A 25,706-nucleotide genomic window follows, 5' to 3' on the forward strand; every position below is an offset into this window, starting at 1 on the left:
AGTTTCATTGATTTTGTGTCTTCTCTTGCCTGCAGGGAATAAACGTTATTGTATTGTTTAGTATTAATATACCTGTCAGTAATGACATAACGAAAATATGTTCTCTTCCTTTGCATTTTTCAAGAAAGTGTGATTATATACATACATAAAGGGAATATTTTTACAATTTTCATCCCACAAAATCCCTCCGTTTATTTTTTCACCGCCCGCAGCAAAGTTTAAACCACCCGCTACCGCAAGATTTGCTGGGTCCCAATCCCAATGCAGCCCTCTACTTTGTCCCCTAACCTCTAACACCCTGTCTTGCTGTCCTTCTGTCTGTGTGTGTTTGTGAATTAACAACCTATGGAGGCAAAAAGCAGAAACTCAGAGGGAAACCTTTCCGGTTCCTGTTACCTCATGTTATCTCTCTTTTCCCTCAATGATAAAAACATCCTGTCTGCACACCCTTGTTTCCCCTCTTCGGTCATAACCACACAGCTCTGTGGCCTGATGTGTTATTTATACTTCTATGTTAAATTCCTTCATCTTTACAGTGTAGAAAAATACAAACAGAAAAGCTGTAAAGCTCAAAAGTCATTACATTTCAGTTTGCTTTAAACATGACTTTTATCCTGAAGGTTTTTTGCACATTAAAAGACATTTATTCAAAAACAGCCTTTTGAATTGTAAAGACGCCTCTTTCTGTTGTTTCAGGCCACTTTTTTTTTCAGTGAAAATATTGTTTCTACCTCTGGCAGGATATTGAGTGTGGATGTCCTGGAATGTAAAATCTAAACAGCTGCTTCTGACTGAACAAAACTTTTAACACAAATTCGTCCATGAAACAGCTCAGCTGTATATCCACACATCCAATATTTGTTGTTTGCAGGCTTGTCGAGCATAAAGAAGAGTAACGGAGGTTTGCCATGTGATCTTAGGACTCAGTTTTTTCCCTTTGAAAGTTTGGGTCCAAAGGTGAGTTTCAGCCAGAGAACAAGTTTCCTGTCACATGTATATTTTACTAATAAATACTAATAAACCTGCAAATAAGTTTTGTTGTTTTTAATAAAACAGAGAGACATTGTGTTCGCTCATTTGTTTAGAGATCAAATCTCTTTTGTTGTCTTTGTAAAGTTCCCCCCGTGCAGAGCTCTTACTAGGCCCTCCCATGTCCTTCCTCAAATTACACAGGAAGATCTCATAGTGAGCAAAAGTGGAGTTCATACGCAACCGTGAGCGTTACATAAGGGCACTTTAGCGTAGGTCTCCCTGTGCAAGTTCCAGAGATCGCAGACGGACAAGAACCTGGAACAAGCACTCAGACAGACAGGTTACAAAGATAGAAGGAGGGTGAAAAGAAACATTTTTAGAGCCACTGAAGCACTCAGGAGAGGCTTCAGGAAGGACTACTTTTTTGTGAGACTTCAGGGAGATTCTTCTTTTGGTTTCAGAGGACCAAAGAGTTCCTGGACAGCAAGAGTGATGACGAAAGAGTGACGAGGATGCGTACGCAGTGATTGTGAGCTCGAGTTTCACACAAAAGCACATCAGCTGGGAAGGTTTGACAAGGCGCCAGGAGCCAGCTGAGAGAGGAGAAAACAGGAATCCAGGAGGGACCAGACGTCCTCAAACTTCTGCTTCTTCATTCTGTCCAGTCCTCTGAGAAAGTGTGAGTCATGTCGCAGGAGAAAGAGTTAACCTTCAGCGAAGCCATCGAGAAGGCCCAACAGTCCATCGTCCGCTTCCCTCTCATCCCGATCAGAGGGATCCCTCTCATGAGCTACATCGCCCAGAACTTTGACTCCATCTGGGCTTTCCGTCCGGACCCCTCTGACCTCCTCATCGCCACCTACCCCAAAGCAGGTACTCACAGAGGTGCTCCAGGATGAGAAGCTCCATCTGTTGGAGGGTAATCAGATTTAGACAGGAGATGGTTTTTGTGTTTTTACACAGGTGCAAATTTCAAGTGCTGCAAGTTTCTACATTCTCTGCTACTACAACACTCAGATTTAAATCTGTTTTATATTGCCAAATTATAATAGTGCATGGTTGTATTTGTTTGATATAAGACAGGAGACATCCGGCAATCACATTCCATACTAACTCTTATGGAAGACAAGAGGTGCCTTTGTAAAAATGCCATGTCATGCCTTTATTTGACATCTTTAGTTACTTTTCAGAATAAGAGTTTGCATAAAAATCATAATAATCTTTTAAAGTATGATGCACTGTAATGGACTACAATACCCAACAGTATATTAACAGCATATAAATCAGTTCCTACAAGAGTAAAAAGTTGCACATTATGCATCCAATAAAAAGTTCAGTTTTCTGCATGATTAGTACCTTTACTTTTGGAACTTTGGTGCTGTTCACATTTACTTGCGTACTTATTCTTTTCATTGACTTTAGCCTGTATCAGAGTATTTTCACTGTGTTTTACTTTAACTTAAGTGAAGGATATGACTACTTCTATCATCGCTGAAATACCATCACGGGTGTGCTGACGCTGACAAAACAGAGAGTCAAAAAAAAGTATTGAAACAGAATGAATATAAAGAAAAAGTAGCTACTCTAGATTTAAGGTTTTGAAGAGTTGATATGGACTTCTTCTTGAAAGAAAATAAAGGGGATTAAATTTCCCTAAAACCTCATGTTTGTCCTTCAGAGTGATTCTTTCAAGTATGTATTTGTGGTGTTAAAGACACCATAAAGAATGACATGACTGTGTTACCATCAAAGTGCCTGACAGGACATTTATCATTTCTGTAAACTTGAGTTTAGACCCAGTTTTCATACTTGTTTCAACAAGTTTGTTAAGTTAGTGAAGGTGTAATATGGTGTAACTGTTAGTATTCGATGCCTGGAAAGTGTCCATATTTATTTAACTCAGTGTTATCTGTTTGTTTTGGGAAATAAGGGACCACATGGACTCAGGAGATCGTTGACCTGCTTCTTCACAACGGAGACGCTGAGGCCTGCAAACGAGCCCCCACGCCTGTCCGCAGCCCTTTCCTGGAGATCTGCTCCCCCCCACCCATCCCCTCAGGTGTGTGTGATGGATATGTTTGTGTGGTTGCTTTTTTTTTTAAAAGTACATAAGTCTATATAGTTAATACATTTCTGAAACAAAGTCAGGTTTGAGGGTTGAGCTGTTTCCAAATCCCCCCCCTTTTTTATCCACGCCGAGTGCACTTTTATCCTCTGGCTTTCATAAAAACATTATTATAATATTATATATATTATTTTTGAATATATATCATCCAACAAGGTCTAGCTGTGACATGTCAGAACTCAAGGTTTTCATTAAAACTTCTCCTCGATCTTAATCAAGGTAAAAGAGCCATTATTTTACCTCACTAAACACTTGACTCTGTTAGCTTGTTGCTAACGTCTCTCTGCCATTGCATTAGTACAAATGGCTGCCTACGGGGTTTGAGCAGCTATTTGAACATTTCCCCCCCAGCTAAAAAATGACCATACTCACAGATTTGAATATGTAAAGTTGCAAGAGGTCTTTAACTGAAATCTACATCAGCTTTCATTAAGCTAAACCCATTAAGCCTGTAGCTACACGTTATTTTTCCTGTTTAAAATTGTGTAATATATTTTTTATTTATCATTTATAACTTTGGCAATTAGTTTGTAGTTGTTTCGACCGTGTGTCGTACGAATACTTCGGTTTCCACCATCTTTTGACTTTGTTTTTACCTGTCTCGATGCTTGACTCTGTTAGCTAGTTAGCTACTTGCTAATGCCGTCTCTTTGCCATTGTATGGCTATAAAAGGCTAATTATGTGGTTTGAGCATCTTAAGGAAAATGTATGACATTTTGGAAAATAAGCGTATTTGCATTTTTGTGAGGGTTAGATGAGAGTTACCACTCTTAGTCTGTACAGTAAATATGAAGCTACAGTCGGCAGCCAGTTAGCTAAGCTTAGCTTTAGCATGGCTCTGTCCAAATGTATAAAAAATAATTGAAGTATCGTCTTCAAATTTTACATGTCATAACTTGATAAATGAATCTGTACTTGTTATATAAATATACCTAAAACACCTCAGCTGAAGGTCATAAAGTACTTGGGGAAATCTATGCTGCATTTGAGTGACTTTCTGAACTTAAGCACAACATGAAACAGAAAAAGTTTGGAACAACTCTGTTTAAACTCTTTCGTGTGTACAAATCCTTTCCATGAACTTGTTTTTCAGGTCTCGATCTTCTCAGAAAAATGGATCCCCCAAGAGTTATCAAAACACATTTCCCTTTCCAGCTGGTGCCTCCTGGGTTTTGGGAAAACAAGTGCAAGGTGAGACTCGCCTAAGGGCAAAATCCTGCAGTGAATTTTATTGCTTCACACAGAACAATAAATGCACGTTAACAAGGTAAAAGGTTCATGATAGAAGGCACGTAAACAGGGGTAGAGGTGACCAATCAATGCCTATAAAATATTAAGTTACCTATTGTCTGTATTGTTGTTATTAATCCCTTTTTTACCTCCTTCTCGCGTGTAAAGACGATCTACGTGGCACGCAATGCCAAAGACAACATGGTGAGCTACTTTCACTTCGACTGTATGAATAAGACCCAGCCTGAGCCCGGGCCATGGGAGGGATACATCCACAAGTTCATGCAGGGAGAGTGTAAGTTGATTAAATCGCATTCCTGAGTGTCGTCTTACCTTCAGTAGAACTGATTATTTATGTTTGCACAAAGCTTCAACCTGAACCAGGAAATTACCAACACACAAATCTATACATTCATAGGAGTCAGGATTATTGTTGGAGAGATTATGGCGAACAGTAGTTATTTTAAGTTTCCTGGTACGTGTCGTTCACCCACTGCTCTCTCACCTGAGATTCTATAAGCTATGTGACACAAGTTCTCTTGACTTCTGCAGTGTGATCAAGAACAACTGCTGACAGTCACACCTTTATTTACGCAGTTGAGAAACCAATGGGTGACTACGTCTATTATACAGTCTTCAGCTAATAGCGGTCTACTATTGGTGATAATATAACATAACTACGTTTAGAGCTTGCCCCCAAGTGGCCAAAGAATCAGTAGTTGTAAGTTTAAAGCTTCTTAATTTCTAATAAGACGGCATATTTTACAATGATAGATATTGATAATTAAATCAAATATAGTATTTCAGTTATTGAGAAAGTTTAACAACTCTGTATATTGATGACATGAATGATAGTGTCTCCTCAGTAGATGTTTCTATTTGTACTTAATTCTTATTGAAAGTTGCTATTATTTACTGCTATACTAATTACAAAGTCATGTATCATTTTATTGTTTTGTGTGTAAGGGGTTGTATAGTGTGAAGCACTTTGAGTTGCATTAACTTGCATAAAAATGCATTAAAAATAAAGTCTAATTGATTACAATTAGACTTACATATTAAAAAAGGTGATAATAAATGGATTTATATCTACATACGCTGCAGCCCTATCCCAGAAGGTTATGTCAATTAAATGTTCATTGGGGAGTTTTCTTGACAAATTAAAGAGGTAATTACAGAACTTTTCACAACATTGAAACTATTAAATTATTGACTTTAAAGTGATCAAACACACAGTTTTACTGAAAAAAAAAGTTTTGATAGTGCCTTGTCAGAACGTAACTAACCTTATCAACTATGCAGCAGAATTAATGGTCATTATGTTTGTTTCTGCAGTGTCCTGGGGCTCCTGGTATGACCATGTGAAAGGTTGGTGGGCGGAGAGAGAGAAGAGAAACATCCTTTACCTCTTCTATGAAGACATGAAAGAGGTAATGAGTTAACTTTTCTTCAACACGTGGACCCAGTTATACCATAACATGTTGTTCACACACCTACGATCATATTTACTCCTTCAGAATCCTCGGCGGGAGGTGGAGCGCATCATGAGGTACCTGGACTTGTCGCTCCCTGATGACGTCATCAGTCGAATCGTTGAGCTCACGTCGTTTAAGAGCATGAAGGAGAACCCGATGGCCAACTACTCCTGCGTCCCCAAGCCGGTTTTTGACCAGTCCATCTCTCCGTTTATGAGAAAAGGTGAATCAGTATACTTATAGAAAGACACAGGGAGGAGGGGAATAACTATATATTAATGCAATACAGTTAAATTAACCTTTTAAGTCAATACAAAATACGACAGAATCAGGAAGACGGAACTCGCCACTCTTGTTTTATTGGTTGTACGAAGATATTCCGTCTTCTGCTTGTAACTACACATTAAACAGTGCGTTGGCGCCCCCTAGAGGTTGCTGAATGTATTGCCTTTGTTTTTTATCCCCAATTCATCTTAAATCTACAACTGTTTTTATGATTGTTTATATCTTTTAAATGCATTTCCAAAATAAATGCCCCAAATTTTGTGGTTGCAGGTTCTTAAATGTGAAGACTTGCTTTTTTCCCTTCATTTTGTAGTTTGCTCAATAGACTTCCTTTACATTTTGGAATAACTTTCCAACAAAAGCAAAACATTTCGAAAATTTCAGCTTGGAAAAAAGTGCTAGATAATCAATGTGTTTAGGGAACTTAACTCTTATTTGGTAATGAAAACATACTGTATATGTTTATAGATTTATATTTCTAACACTGTATTCTTGTCTTCGTTTTGCTTCTTCACAGGTGAAGTAGGTGATTGGACGAACCATTTCACAGCTGAGCAATCAAAGGTGTTTGATGAAGACTATGAGAAGCAAATGAAGGGAACCGACATACCGTTCAGGACCCAGATCTAACAGATTTATGAGAGAGAGAGAGAGTTTTCCAAGTTGGTGCAGCTCTGCAATGACCAAAGAACTGACACAGACATGTTCTGTCAGAAAATATGTCATGAGTGAAAAACCAAAACAAAAAATGAATCAAAATGATTTTCTTTGAGTTATAAGGCTGGTTGTTAAGCAGTGTAATCATTCCACCTCCTGATGTGTGATACAGAGGAACATAATCCGATGTGTGCTCAATAAAAATGTGCTCCACAATACAAATAGGAGTTTGTAATCATCATTTTATTGCAGCTTATCACGTAAACAATATATAAGACCAAAAGTGTTGTGACTGAGTGGACATGCCCATTTTACGTCATGAGACCTCCAACAGAGTCCGCTGAGCGCATGGAGCCTATAGAGAGCGCCGGCAGCTGCAGGCATGTGGGGTTTTTTTCTGCCCATATGAAGTCATTTTGCAACCCTACACCACACTGTACAGAGCCCAGCCAAAGCAGGGAGGCTGCACGAGACACGAGCGACAAAGACTAAAAGTAATGAGCTGGAAAGTCAATCATATGAAAATGGACAGAGGACACAAAAACACAACAGCTGAGGATATCCAAGTTTAACAAAAAATCACTTTTAATACATTCTTTATTTTAGCATAAAATCTTAAATATTTGAATACTTTATTGTGAGGGATACTTCCCTTTTAATTCAATCTTCTTCCTTATATAGAGGCTGTGTTTATGTAGATTTTTGACAAGTTTTGTTGTTTTTTTGTACGTTTTCCTGTGTTTTCTCCTCTCTCTTCTATTGGTTGGCTCACTACGGCTCCCCTCTTTGGTTTTGATCATCTTCTTTATCTCCTCCGCCTCTCTCTCTCTCTCCAACCCTTAAGATCCTCTTCTTCTACATCTCTATTTTTCTGTAACTGGTGGAGAGAAAAGGCATAGATCAGACACGGAAAGGGACACATGATCGGCTATATAATGGAAAGCAAGAATAATCTATAAAACATAAACTGTGTCCGACATTGAATCTTGTAAAAGCAGCAAGACAATTGCTTCTAACTGCAGGCCAAAGCATCTTAAGTCGTCCTAAGCGCTATGCAATACTGCTGCTGCGTTTACATGAGAGGATCAATTCACATTTTAAGCTACAGGTGGGTGAACTTTCAATAAACGTGGATGGAAAGCTTTTAAAGATCATGATATGGGACTAAATGTGACCATCTGGCTCCTTAAAGCAAAAGAATGTAGATTCACCAGGCCTCACAGAAAAGTACAGTGATGCTTCTCGACAGAAAACACTATTTTCAAGATCGTTACAGCAACTAGCTTTGAGCAAAAACCTTTACATTAATCCCCCCTTATTTATAAGCAATATACACACAGATAATAACTTCTTTATAACACATTACAATGTTGTTATAAGCAGAAACTAACATATAACTAACGATCATAACGTCCTTATTAAAGACACATTCTGCTAATTACAACTGTGTAAACTATGCTGTCCTCCAATATACCAACTTCCTGTTATTTCTACTTTAAACACTTAAAATAAAAGACATTGTAGTGCGTTATAAAGGGTTTACTTAATGTTTATATGCTGCTTATTAATGCTAAATAGGGACAAACAGAACTGGCGTCTGACAAACTCCTACAACAGACACAAAAACAAACACCGACAGCAGCATCTTCGAGGTGAGCCCATAAGATCTAAAAGGAAACTAAGATACAGAGAGCAGCACTCTGGGGTCTCCTCTCTCATACTGTCATAATGACAGATTTTTAATTTTTCAATAATGACATCGTTAAGAAGTCGGAAGAACCCAGAGTTCGACTAACACAGGACTGCAAAGATATAAACAGCAGGCACGACTGAAGACGGATCCATGAGGGCAAGAAACAAACCAAATACACCAACGTTCACACAAACAGATACACAGGGATGACACGAGCAGTGAGGGCTGAGGAGTACCTTGCTTTGGTTACAGGCTAATGGTGGTGGGAGAACAGAATTTACTCTGTAAACAAGAGAGGTTTAATGAGTTAATGATGAATGGAGAGAAGAGAGAGATCAGGGAGATGGAAACAGGTATTAATGAACTGATGATGGATTTGTAAATAGATGAGAGGATGTGACAGGATGATAAATGTTAAAATATGAATGATAATTAACAAAAATATGACAGAATTAAATCATTAAGATTGTTCAAAAGGTTATTTTAGGATGATTATATGTTAGGAGAAGTGGGCTGAAACGTAAAGGCTACTTACTCTCAACGTAGTTGCGGGCCACGAACTTCAGCACCTCATCAATGAGGATGACGGGGAAGGAAAGCTTCAGGACGACCATCCATTGCTCCGTGCTCAAGTGGGTCAACTTGAAGATCATCTGTTGGGGGGCAAAAGAGCGAGAGTCAGAACTGCAACCGCGACGCACGCGCAGATGTTTAACTGCAGGGTGCTCTGGCTGGCTGGCTTACGGGCAGAGGGTCGACGTAGATGATCATGAAGTGCAGGGACATGGAGAGGGACATGGCGGAAAGCAGCCAGAAGTTGCTCCATGGGGGCATGCGCACCAGAGACTGGTTCTCAGACAAGCTGGAAGAAGGAAAAACATGATGAGAATAACTGTCTGTGTTACCTGATAAATGAAAGGCAGGATCTTCAACTGGTGTGTAACAACACATGTTTATGTTTACCTGTTGAGGGCGTTGCACATCTCAATGGTGACCAGCACGGACAGAGCCATGGTCATGGGGGGAGCGGCCTCAAAGATCACGCACTCAACGCCGTCGAAGTCCTCGTTCTCATCGCAGCACTGCATGAAGTGGGACTGCACAGAGAGAGAGAGAAGAGGGGAGGTTATCAAGTGTCTGGCGAGTGTTTTTGAAAGACAACATAAAAAAGAGAAGCGATAACACACCAGCTGGTAGTAGGTGACGCCGGGGCCAGTTGAGTCGTACAGGAACCAATAGGCAGCACCACCAACAGTGGCAGCACCGACGTATCCTGTGAGGGAAGGATACCATGTCAGTGTTTCAAAGTGTTTGTCCTGCATTTAGCTCAATCAATAACACAATCTCTGAAGTCCTACTTACCACCAATAGCCATGTATCTGAAGAACAGCCAGCCAGAGATCAGGGGCTCCTTGGGGGAACGTGGGGGCTTGCCCATGATGTCCAGATCGGGGGGGTTGAAGCCCAGAGCGGTGGCGGGCAGACCGTCAGTCACCAGGTTGACCCACAGGAGCTGGACGGGGATCAGAGCCTCGGGCAGACCCAGGGCGGCAGTCAGGAAGATACTGAGAGAGGGAGAGAGGACATAAAACATCAGAGGGAAGGTAGAAGACGGAGGGAAAGATGGCCGACGTGAGGCGTTCAGGTGTGGGGGCGCCACTCACCAGACGACCTCACCGACGTTGGAGGAGATGAGGTAGCGGATGAACTGCTTCATGTTGTTGTAGATAGCTCTGCCCTCCTCAACAGCAGCCACAATGGAAGAGAAGTTGTCGTCAGCCAGGACCATCTCAGAGGCAGACTTGGCAACGGCAGTGCCAGAGCCCATGGCGATGCCGATCTCGGCCTTCTTCAGGGCAGGGGCATCGTTCACACCATCACCAGTCTGGAAGTGGAGGAGAGGAAGCGTGAGTCAAACGGCTTTCAAGCCACACACACACACACGGACACGCTGCATGCTAATCTGCTGAGGTCTCACCATAGCAGTAATGTCATCGTAACCCTGCAGGAACTCCACAATCTTGGACTTGTGGGATGGCTCCACACGGGCGAAGCAGCAAGCCCTGCGCACAGCCTCGGACTGTTCGTGGAGGGGCAGATCGTCAAACTCACGTCCGGTGTAGGCCTTTCCTTCAACATCCTCCTCCTCGGTGAAGATGCCAATACGACGGCAGATAGCGATGGCGGTTCCCTTGTTGTCACCTGAAACATGAAGAAGGAGAAGTTTGGTGGACTGAGTGAAATGAAAGTGGATTTATTAAGCAACTACTGGAGTAGATACAGTTTCAGTGGCTGTTTATACAAAGATTTATAGCACAATACAGGTGCTCAGATCTCAAATACACTATTGTTTATGTTTAACTGATGAGGACAACATCCATCTTATCCATAGTACTAACCAGTGATCATGATGACACGAATTCCAGCATCTCTGCACAGCTCGATGGAGCCAGTGACCTCCTTGCGGGGGGGATCCAGCATACCAACGCAGCCAACAAAGGTCAGGTCCATCTGAGGAGGGAGGACGATTGAAGTCAATTTGAATTGTTACATGTAGTCTTAGTGGCAGTCACACATTTAAATATCAAGTCCATCGAGTCCTTTGGTTCTCACCTCGTAATCGGCGAACTTGGTGGAGTCCTCGAGGACCATCTCCTCAACCTTCAGTGGGGTGTCACGGGTGGCGAGGGCCAGGCAACGGAGGGTGTCACGGCCGGTACCCCAGTCCCTGATGACGGACATGATCTTTTCCTTGATGGCGTTGGTCAGGGGCACACGGGTGGTGCCAACGCGCACATATGCGCACCTCTCAATCACACCCTCGGGGGCGCCCTACGGAGGACACAGGGCGATTATTTTGCGTCACTTTGAATGCGACACGGTGAAAATGTTCAGACAGAAGGTTGAGGTAAGCAACTGACCTTCACGAACATCTTGGCGCCACCATCACCCTTGGTGGGAGTGCAGTACACGGACATGGACTTCCTGTCACGGGAGAACTCCAGGGTGAAGTTCTTCTTCATGAGCTGTTTGATCACCTGTTGGACAAAAGGGGTTTTAAAGAAAAGCCTTCTACTTTGGCCTAAATGTAATATTAGAGTGTATGTGTGCTATCCTCGACGTGTAGCAAACGGCGGGAGGAAACTCACGGAGCAGCAGGCGTTGGCTCTCTCAATCCTGGACAGGTTCTTCACGTTGGAGTTGAACACGTTCATCTTCTCAACCAGGCAGCACAGAGCGGTCTCAGTGGCCTCACCGACCTTCTCAAAGATCTTCTTGGACTGGAGAAAATCGGAAAGACGGAGAGAATTTGTTAAATTGTGGACGGTTGGAAGGTTTCAGCGAAAGCAAATACGCTGCGTGACTTTAAGACGTTACCTCGTTGTAGTCGAGAGAGGAGTCGTTGCACAGGGCGCAGATGGTAGAAAGCTCAACAAGGCCGTCGTATGCGCTGCAGTTTGTCTTGGAACCTCCCTGGGAACTAAAGAGGAAAAGAGAATTGCTATGAGAGATGCTATGTGCCCTTTAACATCTGCACGATTTTGAACGATGAAAAAGCAACTTACACCTCGCCCTCGGGGGTGTACTTGGATCCAGAGATATCGAAGGCATCAAGGCTGACATGGTCGCCATCAACGCCCTTGACGATGAACATCTGCGGCGGAAGAACAAGAAGAAGAAGAAGTTTTAATTGAATTTTGTTGCAGGCAGATTTTGTAGACTCCTTTTTGTAGTCAGAATAATGTTTGACACCCACCTTGGTCACACACATCTGGTTGGTGGTGAGGGTGCCAGTCTTGTCGGAGCAGATGACGGAGGTGCAGCCCAGGGTCTCCACAGAGGGCAGGCTTCTGACGATGGCGTTCTTCTTGGCCATACGGCGGGTACCGAGGGCCAGGCAGGTGGTGATGACAGCGGGCAGACCTGAGAGCGAAGAAGAGGGATGTGAGCGTGACATGCAACCGGCGGAGGATCAAACAGTCGCTTCCTGGTCCCCTCTTACCCTCAGGGATGGCGGCCACGGCCAGAGCGACGGCGATCTTGAAGTAGTAGACGGCACCACGGATCCATGAGCCACCGTGGACGGGGTCGTTGAAGTGGCCGATGTTGATAGCCCAGACGGCAACGCAGATCAGGGAGATAACCTTGGACAGCTGCTCGCCGAACTCGTCGAGCTTGGCCTGCAGGGGAGTCTTCTCCTGCTCGGTGGCGGCCATCTGGTCACGGATTTTGCCGATCTCAGTGGAGACTCCGGTGGCGACAGCAACGCCGATGGCCTTGCCGGCAGCGATGTTAGTGCCCTAAGGAGGAGAGCGGCAGGGTTGAGCACACAGGTAAAAGAAAAGAAAATGAAGGTAATATATTGATATTATGGCACTTACAGAGAAAAGCATGTTCTTCTTGTCCTGGTTGACGGCTCTGGGGTCGGGGACAGCCTCAGTGTGCTTGATCACACTGACGGACTCACCTGAGAGAGAAAACAGGAAATGAACTCAAAACTGCCTGAAGAGTTTAGGCAGAAGAAGAGGTATCTCAGAGGTAAGGGTGAAAGCGTACCAGTAAGGATGGACTGGTCGACACGCAGGGTGGTGGACTTGATGGAAACGAGCCTGATGTCAGCGGGGACTTTGTCACCGACTGTGGGAATCAAACAGAAAGCATCATTAAAATGAGTTGTTGTTATTAACTACACATTTTAAACATAAAATTGTGGACTACTTTCTGTCAGGAAATGCACCTCCATAGCATTTAAGTAACACTGGTTGTACGTAGCACCTGTGATGATTAAAGTTACGTCTAACATGATGGTCAAATTTTTTAAAATGTAAAAATGTTAAATGATTATTAATTAATTGGGTGGCCCAATAAGAATAAACCACACATGTAAGGTGGGGGGGGGTCTGTGTGTGTGTGTGGGGGGGGGGCAGCTAGAGGCAACAGGTGTACACTGACAAATGAACAGACGCAGGGAATGGCAGGGAGGGGAGAAGAGGTGCGGCAGGTGCTGGTGAGGGTATTTATACTCCACTGATTTTGCTTTCCTTCAGTCAGCATGTTTTCACAGCAGTGCTGCTCCATCCTGCCGCGCTCACATTGCCTTAAAAAGACACGCGGCTTTGCCATCAGCCTGCATACATACATACATGCTGGATGCATGTCTGCCTTTCTCTCCCTCAACAGGAATCGAAGCATGTTTTTCGCAGCTACATTGTAATTAGACTTGTCGACTGTGTGAATCAACAACGTGTGCGTTCCTTACCGGACACCTCCACGATGTCTCCGGGGACGATTTCTCTGGCCTTGATCCTCTGCACACTCTTTCTGTCAGAACGGTAGACCTTGCCCATCTCAGGCTCGTACTCCTTGAGAGCCTCGATGGCATCTTCAGCGTTACGCTCCTGTGGCACGCGACAAACAAAAAGATACAAAGAGTCGTTAAAGAGTCCAAAACATAACGTCAGAAATAAGCATTCGCACGCTTTCAACCAGGCTCAATGCAGATAATACGCACGCGCCTGTTTGTCCATGTTGAATGTAAACTACACTCATTGTGACCTCGCTCTGGTGCTAGCAGTCTCACAGTGATACACAACCGACTGAGGATTTATGAGTAGATCAAATCTATGATGCACTATTCCAGCTTAGGTTACAATCTGTTGTTTCTTGTCGTTATTCTCAACTAAACACCAGTTATTAAGGTGTGCATGAGTCTAAGCTTAAGATGATCTTCTAATAGCAGGTTGCAAAAGTCTGTTTTCAAAGAGGAGAACAGGACCGAGCAGCTGATTTAGACACTTGGCGGGGATGTCACAACAACACTGTCCTCACAGCGACTGACGCCCGACAGCAGCAGTTACTTCATGGCGTGACTTGCATAATGTGAATAATGAAAACAGACGCCGCAGTCGAAAGAGAGACTGGGCAAGGGCTCTGAAACCCGCAGCTCAAATAGTCACTTATTTATCTTCTAATATAACTCTCTGGCGTTGCATCGGCGATCGTTTTACGGGTTGAGCGACCGCGTAACCGGAACCTGTGTACTTTCTGTCACAGCTGCAGTCGACATGTGGCGTTGCTCAACACGCCGGTTCTTTCACTGACCTGCCACACTCCAACAACAGCGTTAGCGATGAGGATAAGAAGGATGACGAAGGGTTCAACGAAGGCGGTGACAGTCTCCTCGCCCTCCTCAAACCAGGCCAGCACCTGAGGTCACGGAGACAAAGAGCAGCGTAACGTGAAACAGTGTGAAACAGCATGCAAACAGTGTCCCAAATGGAACACTGAGGTAAATGTGTTCATTGAGATGCCTTGCGGGTTTATAACTTTGTATGTAAGATGTTAAGTTTGCATAATATGAGGGGCGATTTCAGGCTGCATAAACACATGCAAACAATGTGAAAAAATGCACATTTTTGCTGTTATTTAGAGATTATTTTTGCATGTCATGATACGATTACATAATTGTTTTTAATTTGATCTCAATGTCCCATAACTCCTCGCTCCTTCTGACTTGAACCCTCTCTCTGCGGAGGATCTTCGTTCCTTCCTTCACGCCTGACCTTTCCCGAAGGATTCAGTTTCTCTCCTCAGCTCGGGGCTTTCTTAAAATAAACCCTTACCCCTCAGCCCCCCTATACTTCCCTGACCCCCCGTCTCTCACTGGCTCCTCAATATTCGCCTTCTAAGGCCATCGTGACAGCTGCCCCGAAGGGGTGAAAGCTGGGCAAAGGAATTAATACACCTCCTACGAGCCCCTCGCAATCCGTCTCCCTCCTCTCAAGTTGTCCTCCTCAAAAATACATCGAGGGGTGGAGGGACTTGGAGAGAGACGAGGGGTCATCTTGACAAAGTGACAGAAATGATGTGAACTACGGCTTGTTTACTGCAAGTTTGTGTGATGGGTTTTTTAGAGTGGCATGCAGTTGGCTATCAAGACCGCAAGAGGGGCCAGAGATGACTGAGCCAAAATGCTAAAGTGAGAAAACTCATTAGCGGTAGCTGCCAGAGTTTAATCTGAGAAGTTTATTTCTGTTAATGAGATCTGTGAGGGTGTATTCTTTCATAAAATGAAGTAAAGAGTTTGAACCCATTTTGCAGATTTTCTTACTTTATTATGTCTCTGAGGAAATCCTGCGACTGAGTTAAAAGTGAGTGTGACGTGAAAAAAGCAAAGTGTTAAACAAACTTACAAAAGAGATGCAGGCAGCCAGCAGCAGGATCCTGACGAGCAAGTCCTCGAACTGCTCAGCGATCAGCTCCCAGATGCTCTTACCTGAATGACACAAGAATATGTTCAGTGATGGAATATCGTACTATATGAAAGAGTATTTCAGCACATGTGAGATGATAATGTCCAGTGGTAAGTAAAGTGTCATTAACATGTGTCACAATGTTGCCTAGATGTGTGTTTGTAGATGAGTGGGAGTTTTAACAATGGTCTTATCAGGTGTCAAAATGCGGCCGGACAAACACTCACCCTCCTCAGCGGGCAGCTCTGGAGTCGGACGCAGAGGTGGAAGAGGAAGACAAAAAGAAAACGTTTGGTTATTGTTCAGAAAGAAACTTCATGCTGATAAATGTGGCTCCTTAAAAACCCATGTGCGCCCTAAAGCTTTGCATCATGTTCGCTCGGGCCTAAAGACGCCGCAGCGCAGTACGTGAAGCAAACAGAAACATCACCCTAAAACAAGAGAGTCACTGCTTTTAAACTTTAACACCATAGAGACATATAAATGGCCATTCCACTGGTTATTGATTAGCAATCATATTCCAGATCATTCAGCCATAAGCCATCTAAGGACCTCCCCTTTTGACCCGGCCTAAAATTATCCCTCCCTCCTGTTAACGCCCGCCCCATATATCACCCAGGAAGCTTCTTGAGCCATCACCTGTCTCTCTCGCTCTCCAGCCATCTTCTTTGGCTATCTTTAAATAGCTCTTCAAAGCCCTCAAAGTCTCTGCTTCTCAATGTCTCTGCGTTTCTACCAGCTGTTGCGACTCCTCTCTGAAAAAGCATCCCCATGTGCAACCTCCACCCAGCACCCAACACAGAAAGTGTCTCCGCTCCGGAAAGCAGTCTCACAAACTGTCTTAGCTAAAGCCTCCCTACTGTTTGGAATATTCACAAACTCTCAAATGTTTCTTTGACAATGAAATAAGAAGTTCTCATCGGCCTCCCACCCCATCCCCGATGCCCGCTCTCTCACCATTGAAGCCGTACTTGTCCAGGTTCTTCTTGAACTGGTCGGGGGTGAGACCGGCGTTCTCGTTGACCCCGAAGTAAGCCAGGCATTCAGCCGGAACCTTCATGTGTGAGTTCTCCATCCTTTCTGGATAGACAAGAGATTCCCTGTCTAACCGTGCCTATCCGCGCTCTTTGTGCTTCTTGTTGTTCTCTGCAGTTTTTTCCCTTGTTCCACCACCCTCACCTAGAAGTGTGGCACCCTCCAATTCAGGAGTGCTGGACTGACAGAAAGAGCGAATAAGCGCAGGCACGCTCAGGGTTTTATACCACCAAGGGGGTCAGGATTGGTGGACACCCCGAGGACACACGCCTCCAAATTCCAGCATGGGAGGATATGGCGTTTTTTTTTTGGGAGGGGGGGAGCTGAGGTGGAGTAATGGGGAGGTGAGATGGTGGAGTTGGACAGGAACTGGGGGACGAGGATTGGATTTGGAAAAGAGGTAATGCAGGAGAGTGGTGGTGGTGGTGGGGTGCAGTGGAGGGGGTGGGGGGGGGTTGTAGATGAAAATGAGATCTGTTTTTGGAACATGCATGGTCAGTGGAATAAGACGAAGGGAGAAGGTGAGAGAGCGAGACAGGAGATCATCCAGAGGGGAGGAGGAGGAGGGGGGCGCATTGAGTGACGGCTCAACTGGTTTCTGCTGAGGAAGGTGGCCGGGCCAGCGAGAGGAGCGAGACACTGAGGAAGGGGCGCAGTGGAGGAATAATTCAGCACAAGAATTAGCAGTTTAGACATTCTCCAAGCTTTATCATCCTGCCATCAACACGTGCTCTGCAGGGGCAATAACCCCTCATAATAACAGACATAAGTGACATTGAGCAACACATTGACATGATAAAAGAAAGAATAAGCGATAGTCTGGCGCAGGAACGATCGCTGCCGCACAGGAATGCAAAAGAGGCCGGCCAGCGCGTCACACTATCCCAGCGCGGAGGAAAGGCCCGACCGCAGATAGACGAGGATCAAGTTTTATTTCTCGTTTTTTTATGAGGAAGAGATATGGCTCGGCTTATGTACATGCACGAAAGATGATCCGGACAGAAAGTGCTATTCAGTGAGGCACAATGTCCTCTTGTGGTGAGCTGAGAGCACTGAATGTGTCCAAAGAAACATCATTTGAATCGTCGGGTTCGTTAGCTTGAATCAGCATCGTTTGTTTGGTTACTTCAGGTTTATAATCTGCCTGAAACAACCTGTGAAAACTTTGACAGTAGCTTGAAAACCCATTAAACAAATGATCACAGCCTGTGTTGATTTACTAAAGTAGCAGTAAAAAGGCTGCAGGGTGGTGCAGAGTCCTCTGTAGACAGGAATTCAAGCTGCTGGTGCTAATCAATAGGCTGACAGGTGCTCCTGAAGGACCAGCAGTGGTCGCTGATCACGCTCGACAGCGACACATTAGTGCTGCAATTTATTTATTGCCTCTCTTTGTTGTTTTCGCGGTGTTACAGTGTCGTTTGTTTTCAGTGTGAGAGTTAGTGGACATTGCATAACAAGGTGCATTCTCCAAAGTTTATTTTTGGGTCAAACTGCTCCGAGAAAAAAGTTTACTGCTGTCAGTGGCAGCCACGTGGGTCACTGTGAGAGTTATACAGTGTGTAGGTTTTACTGTCATGTTGCATTAGAGCGCCGCCGTCGCTGAAAGTCTGACCGTCAACGTTAGACTGGACGGACAGAACATTCAAACAAATAAGGTGTAAAGAAATGTTCATGAAGGATATTTGTGTTTGGCAAAGGGACCATACAAGGGTCACACACACAGTGACATTTCCAACATGGCGGCTTCTTAAAAGTTTGTAACTTTTGAACTTTTTACGCTAACAAATCAATCCTGCTTTGTATTTAATGAATACAAAACAACTCACGCCTTCGTTAAGGTGATGGATTTCACAACCTTTCTCAGGAGCAGAAAAATCTGCATGACCTCACATCACGGCGTGAACGACCATCACGTGACCTCTAGGAGTTCCCGACAGAGACAATGAGAGGCCCTTTAATACTACAACTGTCCTTAAATGCAACGTCACGCGAGACGTTTCGGGTGTTTGTTGGATTTGTTTTCATGTGTTTTTTTTTTAGGCTTTTGCTTTTATTCGACAGCTGGAGAGAGAGGAAACATGCGGAGCAGAGAGCGGGGGCTGACACGCAACGAATGATGGACAGAACAGGAGTCGAACCTGTGCACACGGGCCCGTTCTACCAGCTGGTGCGCCAGGGTTGTTTCTTTAACTACTGTGTTTATGCAATTGTAATGTATTCAAGGTTTTTAATATTTCAAGCCAGAGTAGGAGTAAAAAGTGAAATAAACTTGTGAACATTTTTTAGAGTTAAGCCTAAGGACGGCCTCCTCGGACCCGTTAGGACATTTTGTGGAAATAAAGCCGATAAAAAAACAGCTTGACAATTCCTTCATGCGAGGACACGGCATCAGTTTACATGCTTTGGTTTTGTAGTATACCATTTCATGGATCTAAACGTCCGAGTATCTAACTCTTGACATCCGAGGACATATTTACAGTATGTACACTTTTAGCCTCTTCGTAACACAAACATGAGCTCCAGCAGCTCCTCCACAGAGAATGTCTAAAATAGGAAGTTGTTTTTGTGGCAGCTTTCAAGTTTCCAATCAGCTGCTGGTGGCCGACTGACCCGGCCATGTGGCCTGCCGGAGAGAGGGGCGAATTCTTTCCCAAAAGGTACAATAAGTAACCAGGAGCTCTCAGTTTAATGCGTGTTTTAAGTGCTCGGAGGATTACGAAGGTAAAACACTTAGAAGACGAAGAAGAAAGTGAGTCGTACCTGTTAGGAAAAGCTGTTAAAAAGCATTTAATTATATTTATGTAGCTATGTCGGGATGAGTTTCTTAAGCACACATGTATTTAATAATTTCCTTTGATTCCCAAATCACATACGCTGAAAACGTGTCACTAATTTTACACGACATGATTGTTCTTGTTCTCAGACGTGTTGCTAAAACATTTATACGTTTTCTGATCCACCCGTGTCCCCATCTCTGTTTCAGCCGGCCCTTCTCAGGCCTCAGCTGTTGTGCAGCAGCTCTGACCTCTGAGATTTGGGGGCTGTGATAGGGGTCAGCCTGTCAGTGTCTCCCTCAGGGCAGAGCTGTGACATTTAACTCAATATCCCAGAAGGATAAGGTTTCTCCCTCCAGTCCATCTTCCGCTTCTGTCTATCTCTAAAGTGTCAGTAGGCCCGTGGGTGCGGGGACTTACTACAGCGTAAACCCCTGCGAGCTGGGACACCCATCACCTCCAGGTCCCAGCGCGGCGCTAACATGCCACGCCTTCATGGATCACCATGTGCCGCCTCGACCCGCCGAGCCCTCCCTCCTGCGCTTGTGAACTCTATCCGTGTTCCCGGTTCTGTACAAGTGTTAAGTACTTGCAGGGGTGCAGCTGTACGCACGGCTATCTTATGCAACTAAGTCTGTCTCTGCTGACTCGCACGGCACAAGCAAAGCGAGAGGTACAAGGCGACATTTGTCACTTAAAGACGTGGAGCCGGGCGAGTCTGACATATTTCCTAAAGAAGGTTATTGTCATTAACAGCACATTCTGAGGGTGGCACATTGCAGGCTGAGTATCATCTGTTTGCGGGGGCGTAATGATGTGAGGGAACTCTCATTTGGATAGCTGGTAGTACTAAACACGCTTTCATTCATCTGGTCTCATGTCAAACAGCCTGACCTAGATCACCAGCCAGGAAGTGTAACTCTTACGCTTAAGTTACAGATGGAAAAATGGATTAAACAACATTAGCATCATCGAAACTGCAACTTTTATGCACGTGCAAAACAAATGAGGGCACCAATCAAACATAACATGAAAAAGCTCTGGACACGTGCTGTATTGACAGTGAGGACATAATTAGTCCCAGGCAATAAGGCAATGGATAAAGGAGCTACAGCATCTGAGTTAGCGGGGTACTTGTTACAGCATTAGCTAATAGTAATAATAGAAGTGGCAGCTGAGTCTCTGAATCCAGAATTCCTCACCAGATATAAATAGAGCAGGTGACACTGTGCTGCTGGGCATGGCACCACCACAGCTTTGCGGCGTTTTTATTTCAGAATGCCGCACGTTTAGTTCAGTCTGACTTTCATCTATTGGGAGAAAAAAAGAACAAGTTAGGATGCTGGAGAGCACCGTGTCATCAGTATCCAAGTGACACGTCGGGACCAAGAGTTCCCGGGTTGTTCGCACCATTCCTCACACTTAAGGATGCACTATATAAGCCTCGGGGGACCTGAGAGGAAAGTGAGCCTCTTGATCAAAAGTGGCTTTTACTTCACTGCTGGGGTGTCATTTACACGGACAGTTCGGGATTTTTTTAGAGGCAGGTTTTCTTTTTTTACTGGCAGAGGTGTTTTATTGGGAAACTCAAACTCTAAAGAATCAAACGCAGAATCTTTTGCTGGCGTTGTTGGCCAAAATAAACTGATTTTGAAATAATAGATATGGTAGTATCAGGGATGACGTTAGCAAGCTGGTAAGCTAACATATCTACTAAGGTAGTATTATGCTAGCCATATCCTAATGATCAAGTAAGCTAAGGTTAGCCAGGTAACTTAGCTACATGCATCTGGCTATTAGCTTGTAAAGATTAGCAAAATACAATCTCCCCAATTTGCCAGGTAGATCGTCCCTAAAATAAGCATATGTCACCAAAGAGCGTATTTTGCAAAGTTAGCTTCCAGTATGTCCATGTTAGCATGCAAGCTAACCTTCGCTAAGAGAACACGAGCCCTGCCAGTGTTGACCCTTGTCTCCCCCGACATCTGTAACTGTGCGTTCACACCAAACGCGAATAGACACAAATGGGCTGCAAGATTCCATAAGTCAATGCAATGACGCGAGTAGACGCGAATGATCGCTACATGAATTTGCGCGAGTTGAAAAAATTTAACTTCCTCTGCGAATTCACATGACGTGGTGTAGCGAAAGCCTATCAACATGAAGATTCTCCTGACGCCATTGGTAACCATGGAGATAAGCCCCGCTTCCTCTCCTCCATTCCGGAAGCGAAGGCCAAATATTCACCTGTTATCTAAACGCAAATTTTGATCCGGCGGTCAAACTCGCGCGAGTAATGTGAGGCAAATATTCGTTTTGCGTTCGGTGTGAACGCACAGTAACAGTCCTGCGTGATCAGACCACCTTCGCTATATAATATGTTTTTGTGGTTCGTGTTAAACTCACAGTTGTACTGGAAACCAGTCATTTGTTGTTAGATATTGTTGCACATTATTGGTGCTGTCAGGGAGCTGAAGAGAAGCAAGGCTTTCAGGAGCTCGAACAAAACCTACAACTTTTGGATTTCCTAGCAGAACCATCCTGAGTTCAGACCCCAGGCTGTTGAGGCAACCAAGAGAAACAGGCAATGTCTGTATTTTAAAGGGGTGGTATTATGCTAATTTCAAGCTTCATATTTCCCTCTGTGATACATGTGCAGTAGCTTAGCATTTACAGTTTTAAAAAATTGGTGCTCTCATACAGCTTCTGCCTGAAACGACTCAGTCGGCTCTGTCCCTTTAAAAAACCCTGCCCCTACAAGCCTACTTTCTTCTGTTTGCTCAGCTCTCCGAAGCCCGCTGAGGCTGCACTTTGTGACATCACAAAAGTGTAGAAGAAACAGTGTGAAACCAGGCGTTCACAGCAGCCTGCAGACTGAGCTGAGAAGCCTGGGGATTACTCTAACATACTTTTACCGACAGGTTTGAAACTTCACCCACGTTTAGTCTGGACATCCAACATTGTAACATTATATATATGTCTTAAAATGTGAAACAGCATAATACCCCCTCTTTAAGTTTAAAAAAGACGGGCAATGTCCATTTGTTTTTAAGTCTGTTAGAATCTGTTGCCACATTGCCTGTACAAAATAGTTCATTGTTTATGATGTTGGCTCAGCCAACATTTACCTTTTTACTCCTTAATACATTTTCAGTTGATTCTTATTTTTAGGAAGTTATAACTTTTCTTTGAGTTGAGTTTTTAAAAAGTAGAAATACTTAATTTATCGCTCTTCTCTGTCACCTCTGATGAAATCATCAAGCCCCGGAGCGCTGTCAATCATACTGTCAGCCGTACAGTACATCTCCTGGCACCATTAACAGGATTACATTTCAATGAAAACACACGATGATGTTACACTGTTAAAGATCAAAGTACAAAAAGCAGCAGGCAGCACAGATCTGATCGTTTTTTGAATGTGTGCACATGAACAAAATGCTTCTGGGGTTTCATAATAGCCGTCATAAATTTAACAGCCTAGTATTTCAGGGCAGCATAGCAGCATGAACTAGTATGTACAGTATTTGGTATCATCTGAAAGATGAACTTCTACTACATCTTCTATGTCTTGTCTATTTTGAGTCGGGTTATCTAACCCAGACACTATTTTTGGGTTGATTGCTATCACTGATGGTCACTTTGACCCACAAAACGGACTGGACCCTGAAATCTATGAATCAATCAGATTTTCACCCTTTTCTGACATTATCGATCACAGTTAACGGAGCAGCTCACATCTAAGACATTCTGAAATATAATCCTGTAGCAGAGCCGCAGTAAGAATCTGAGGAGTCATAGCCAGTTACACAGCGGGATGACGAGGGTGACTTTAAGTCTATGAGGAAGACACCCAGAGGCCGACAGATATCAGAGCAGTCTCTTGGTGCAAATGTGGATTCTTTCTGAGTCAGAGCAGAGTAACAGCCAACATATGTAAGCCTTATAAACATATTTTAATCATTAGAGCACTTAGAGGTCCAGAAATGGTAAGAAAAATGTTTTTGCATCAAGATATTGTAAATAAATTGGTGAATATTTAATAATGCACATATTTGTCATGAGAAACGTCTCTTTGGAAATACAGAGGGCTTCACCTATCACCTTTTTAATCACTGAAAATTATTCCTCGAGCTTCAGGACATGAAAGTACATCATTTCCATTTAAAAAATGTGCTTAAGAAAATCTGAACCTTTAATTATACCCTTCACCTCAGAGGTCGTACAGAAAAAGGAAGGGACAATGATGGACGCAGCGCCTTGAAGAAGGCTGCTGATGACAGGAAGACGAATGAATGCTAGAAGAGCCAGAGAAATGCCGAAGAAAGAAACGGGATCCTTTTTTGATAAATATAGAACGAGGAATGTAAAAGACTGGAACAAAGTGTTCCACACAGATACTGTGTGGCAGCTTGAGGGGGCTGCTTTAAAAGTGTATAATTTAAATTTAATAGTAATAAAATGTAAATGTTTTAACTTCTGCAGCAATAAACAACCAGAGTTACTTTGAGTCAAACATCAAGCAGAATGAAATGTTAACCCTCCGCTTGGTCAGTGTGAAGTAAGGAGCATTTTTGAACCAAAGCTCTACAACTTCCCTCATGGCTGTTGTGTGACGCCTCCTGACTGGAGGAGTCAAAAGAGCTCAACAGCTCCGCCTAGTGGACATCAGCTGAACACATCCAGACAAACTGCACATCTACTGAAAATGAATGAGCAAGAATTACTTCATCTGAGTAGCAGCTTGCATTGTTTAATAATTAAAATATGAAGTTAATTTTTAGTCAGGATTGGTTCAGTTCAGAATAAGTTGGCCCTTGTGCTTGTTAAAGCAGCTCACGATTGTCAAAAGCCAAACATGTCCTTTGAGTCTTGGTGAAGGAAGAAACTGTTGATTTGAGCTTTTGGCGTCTTACTGCACTATCTTATACTAGTGTATCTCCTGGTCACTTAGTATAGTATAGTATATAGTGTTATATTGTAGTATTCTATAGGTTTATGTTTATAATGTACACTATTACGATATTGTTATTGTTACCATACCATGCGGTATACTATATTATATTACACTATACTATATTATACTATAATTGCAATCTTTACCGTTATTCTACTAACGCACTTTATGCTGCACCTTATATTGTACCATATCATAAACCTTAGAGCTCATACCACACTGTATTACCTCATCCTGCATACCATGTCACTTTACTTATCTTGTCACTTACTCCTAGTAGTATAACACTTGTATATACCTTCTATTCTTATATATATCCCTCATATTTTTTATTTATCAGTCTATTCTTTTTTTATACTGTATTCACTGACTTTCTACTTTGTCTTGGTACTGCTGTAACACCCGAATTTCCCCCCTGGGAATCAATAAAATATTATCTTATTTTATGACCTTTTTGTGAACTAATTCTGATTTAAACAAATCCAAAGTCATTAAGCTGAAAGTCTAATTCTTAAATTAAAAATGCTAGATTGACAGAAATGTATCATACTGTACGTAGATGTCAGCTGTTCAATAACAGGGATATTATCAATTATACAACAGTTAGATCCAACCAGAAATCCGATTGGATAAGAAGCATTCCACGAGTGCTAATACAGAGAACATCATCACTGGGACGTTTCACCCTGCTGCAGCCAGGTGTTCTGAATACTGTTAATTAACATTACAGACCGTGTGTGTCTACGTCACTCAAGCTGGTACCTCTGAATCACACAGCAGACTCTTATTTCACTGGTTGATGATAAATTAAAACAGATAAATGTACATGATAAAAACAGCTGATCTGTGTGCAGGAGAATGTTTGGGTTGCTCGGCAACAGAAGTCCAGTTTTAGTTAAGTTGTGGAGCAAAAAATATCTGTTGATTGTTTCACTCGAGGTTGTGATGATGGACTGAATATCAGCACGGCTGTGATTATCCTCGGGCAGTGATGATATTCAGTACATCAGTCCCTCTCATGAGATATTGCTTAATCACACATGGAACAAATTACATCATATTCAACAATTTCAAGTTGGAGAGTTGGAACCGTCAATGAATTGCTGAGATCGTCAACAGTAAAAAATGTACAATTTAGATGATTGTGTAATTGTTTGAGATACACTTGCAAAGATGACAAACAACTGTTGGTTCAAGCTTTTCATACAAGGGTTTGCTTATGACACTGAACTGAACAGACTTTTGGTTATTC

At 43.2% G+C, this 25,706-nt stretch overlaps 2 protein-coding genes across 3 annotated transcripts; one reads left to right on the forward strand and one right to left on the reverse strand.

Moving 5' to 3' along the window:
• The first annotated feature begins 1,234 nt into the window (after positions 1 to 1,234).
• sult1st6 (sulfotransferase family 1, cytosolic sulfotransferase 6) lies at positions 1,235 to 6,949 on the forward strand. The gene is made up of 7 exons (XM_069664170.1): positions 1,235 to 1,845; positions 2,903 to 3,031; positions 4,192 to 4,289; positions 4,497 to 4,623; positions 5,664 to 5,758; positions 5,846 to 6,026; positions 6,606 to 6,949. Exons 1-7 carry the CDS (start codon positions 1,659 to 1,661, stop codon positions 6,716 to 6,718), a joined length of 930 nt encoding a protein of 309 aa, XP_069520271.1. The 5' UTR covers positions 1,235 to 1,658; the 3' UTR covers positions 6,719 to 6,949.
• Positions 6,950 to 6,967: 18 nt separating this feature from the next.
• On the reverse strand, positions 6,968 to 16,907 carry atp2a1l (ATPase sarcoplasmic/endoplasmic reticulum Ca2+ transporting 1, like). Of its 2 annotated transcripts, XM_069664151.1 has the most exons (23): positions 16,649 to 16,907; positions 15,919 to 15,936; positions 15,632 to 15,714; positions 14,541 to 14,645; positions 13,699 to 13,837; positions 12,996 to 13,076; positions 12,821 to 12,906; positions 12,442 to 12,739; positions 12,196 to 12,362; positions 12,005 to 12,093; positions 11,817 to 11,919; positions 11,588 to 11,719; positions 11,360 to 11,476; positions 11,052 to 11,270; positions 10,838 to 10,949; positions 10,417 to 10,640; positions 10,103 to 10,323; positions 9,801 to 10,003; positions 9,626 to 9,711; positions 9,402 to 9,535; positions 9,183 to 9,300; positions 8,974 to 9,091; positions 6,968 to 7,622 (listed from the first exon to the last, which is right to left on the reverse strand). In XM_069664151.1, exons 1-23 carry the CDS (start codon positions 16,764 to 16,766, stop codon positions 7,609 to 7,611), a joined length of 2,985 nt encoding a protein of 994 aa, XP_069520252.1. In that variant the 5' UTR covers positions 16,767 to 16,907; the 3' UTR covers positions 6,968 to 7,608. The 2 variants fall into 2 exon arrangements, with proteins under 2 accessions (XP_069520252.1, XP_069520251.1); XM_069664150.1 differs by lacking the exons at positions 15,919 to 15,936; positions 16,649 to 16,907.
• Positions 16,908 to 25,706: the final 8,799 nt, after the last annotated feature.

This window comes from Semicossyphus pulcher, unplaced genomic scaffold (assembly GCF_022749685.1).
Source record: "Semicossyphus pulcher isolate SPU_LCO1_2020_fin unplaced genomic scaffold, fSemPul1.0.p SCAF_16, whole genome shotgun sequence".
Classification (NCBI taxonomy): domain Eukaryota; kingdom Metazoa; phylum Chordata; class Actinopteri; order Labriformes; family Labridae; genus Semicossyphus; species Semicossyphus pulcher.

Coding starts and splice junctions, on each gene's coding strand:
- sult1st6 (XM_069664170.1), top strand. CDS start 1,659: ATGTCGCAGGAGAAAGAGTTAACCTTCAGCGAAGCCATCGAGAAGGCC. Junction 1,846..2,902: donor CGCCACCTACCCCAAAGCAG/GTACTCACAGAG, acceptor TTGGGAAATAAG/GGACCACATGGACTCAGGAG. Junction 4,624..5,663: donor CAAGTTCATGCAGGGAGAGT/GTAAGTTGATTA, acceptor TTGTTTCTGCAG/TGTCCTGGGGCTCCTGGTAT.
- atp2a1l (XM_069664151.1), bottom strand. CDS start 16,766: ATGGAGAACTCACACATGAAGGTTCCGGCTGAATGCCTGGCTTACTTC. Junction 12,363..12,441: donor CGTGGCCGCCATCCCTGAGG/GTAAGAGGGGAC, acceptor CTTCGCTCTCAG/GTCTGCCCGCTGTCATCACC. Junction 9,712..9,800: donor CAGATACATGGCTATTGGTG/GTAAGTAGGACT, acceptor CTTCCCTCACAG/GATACGTCGGTGCTGCCACT.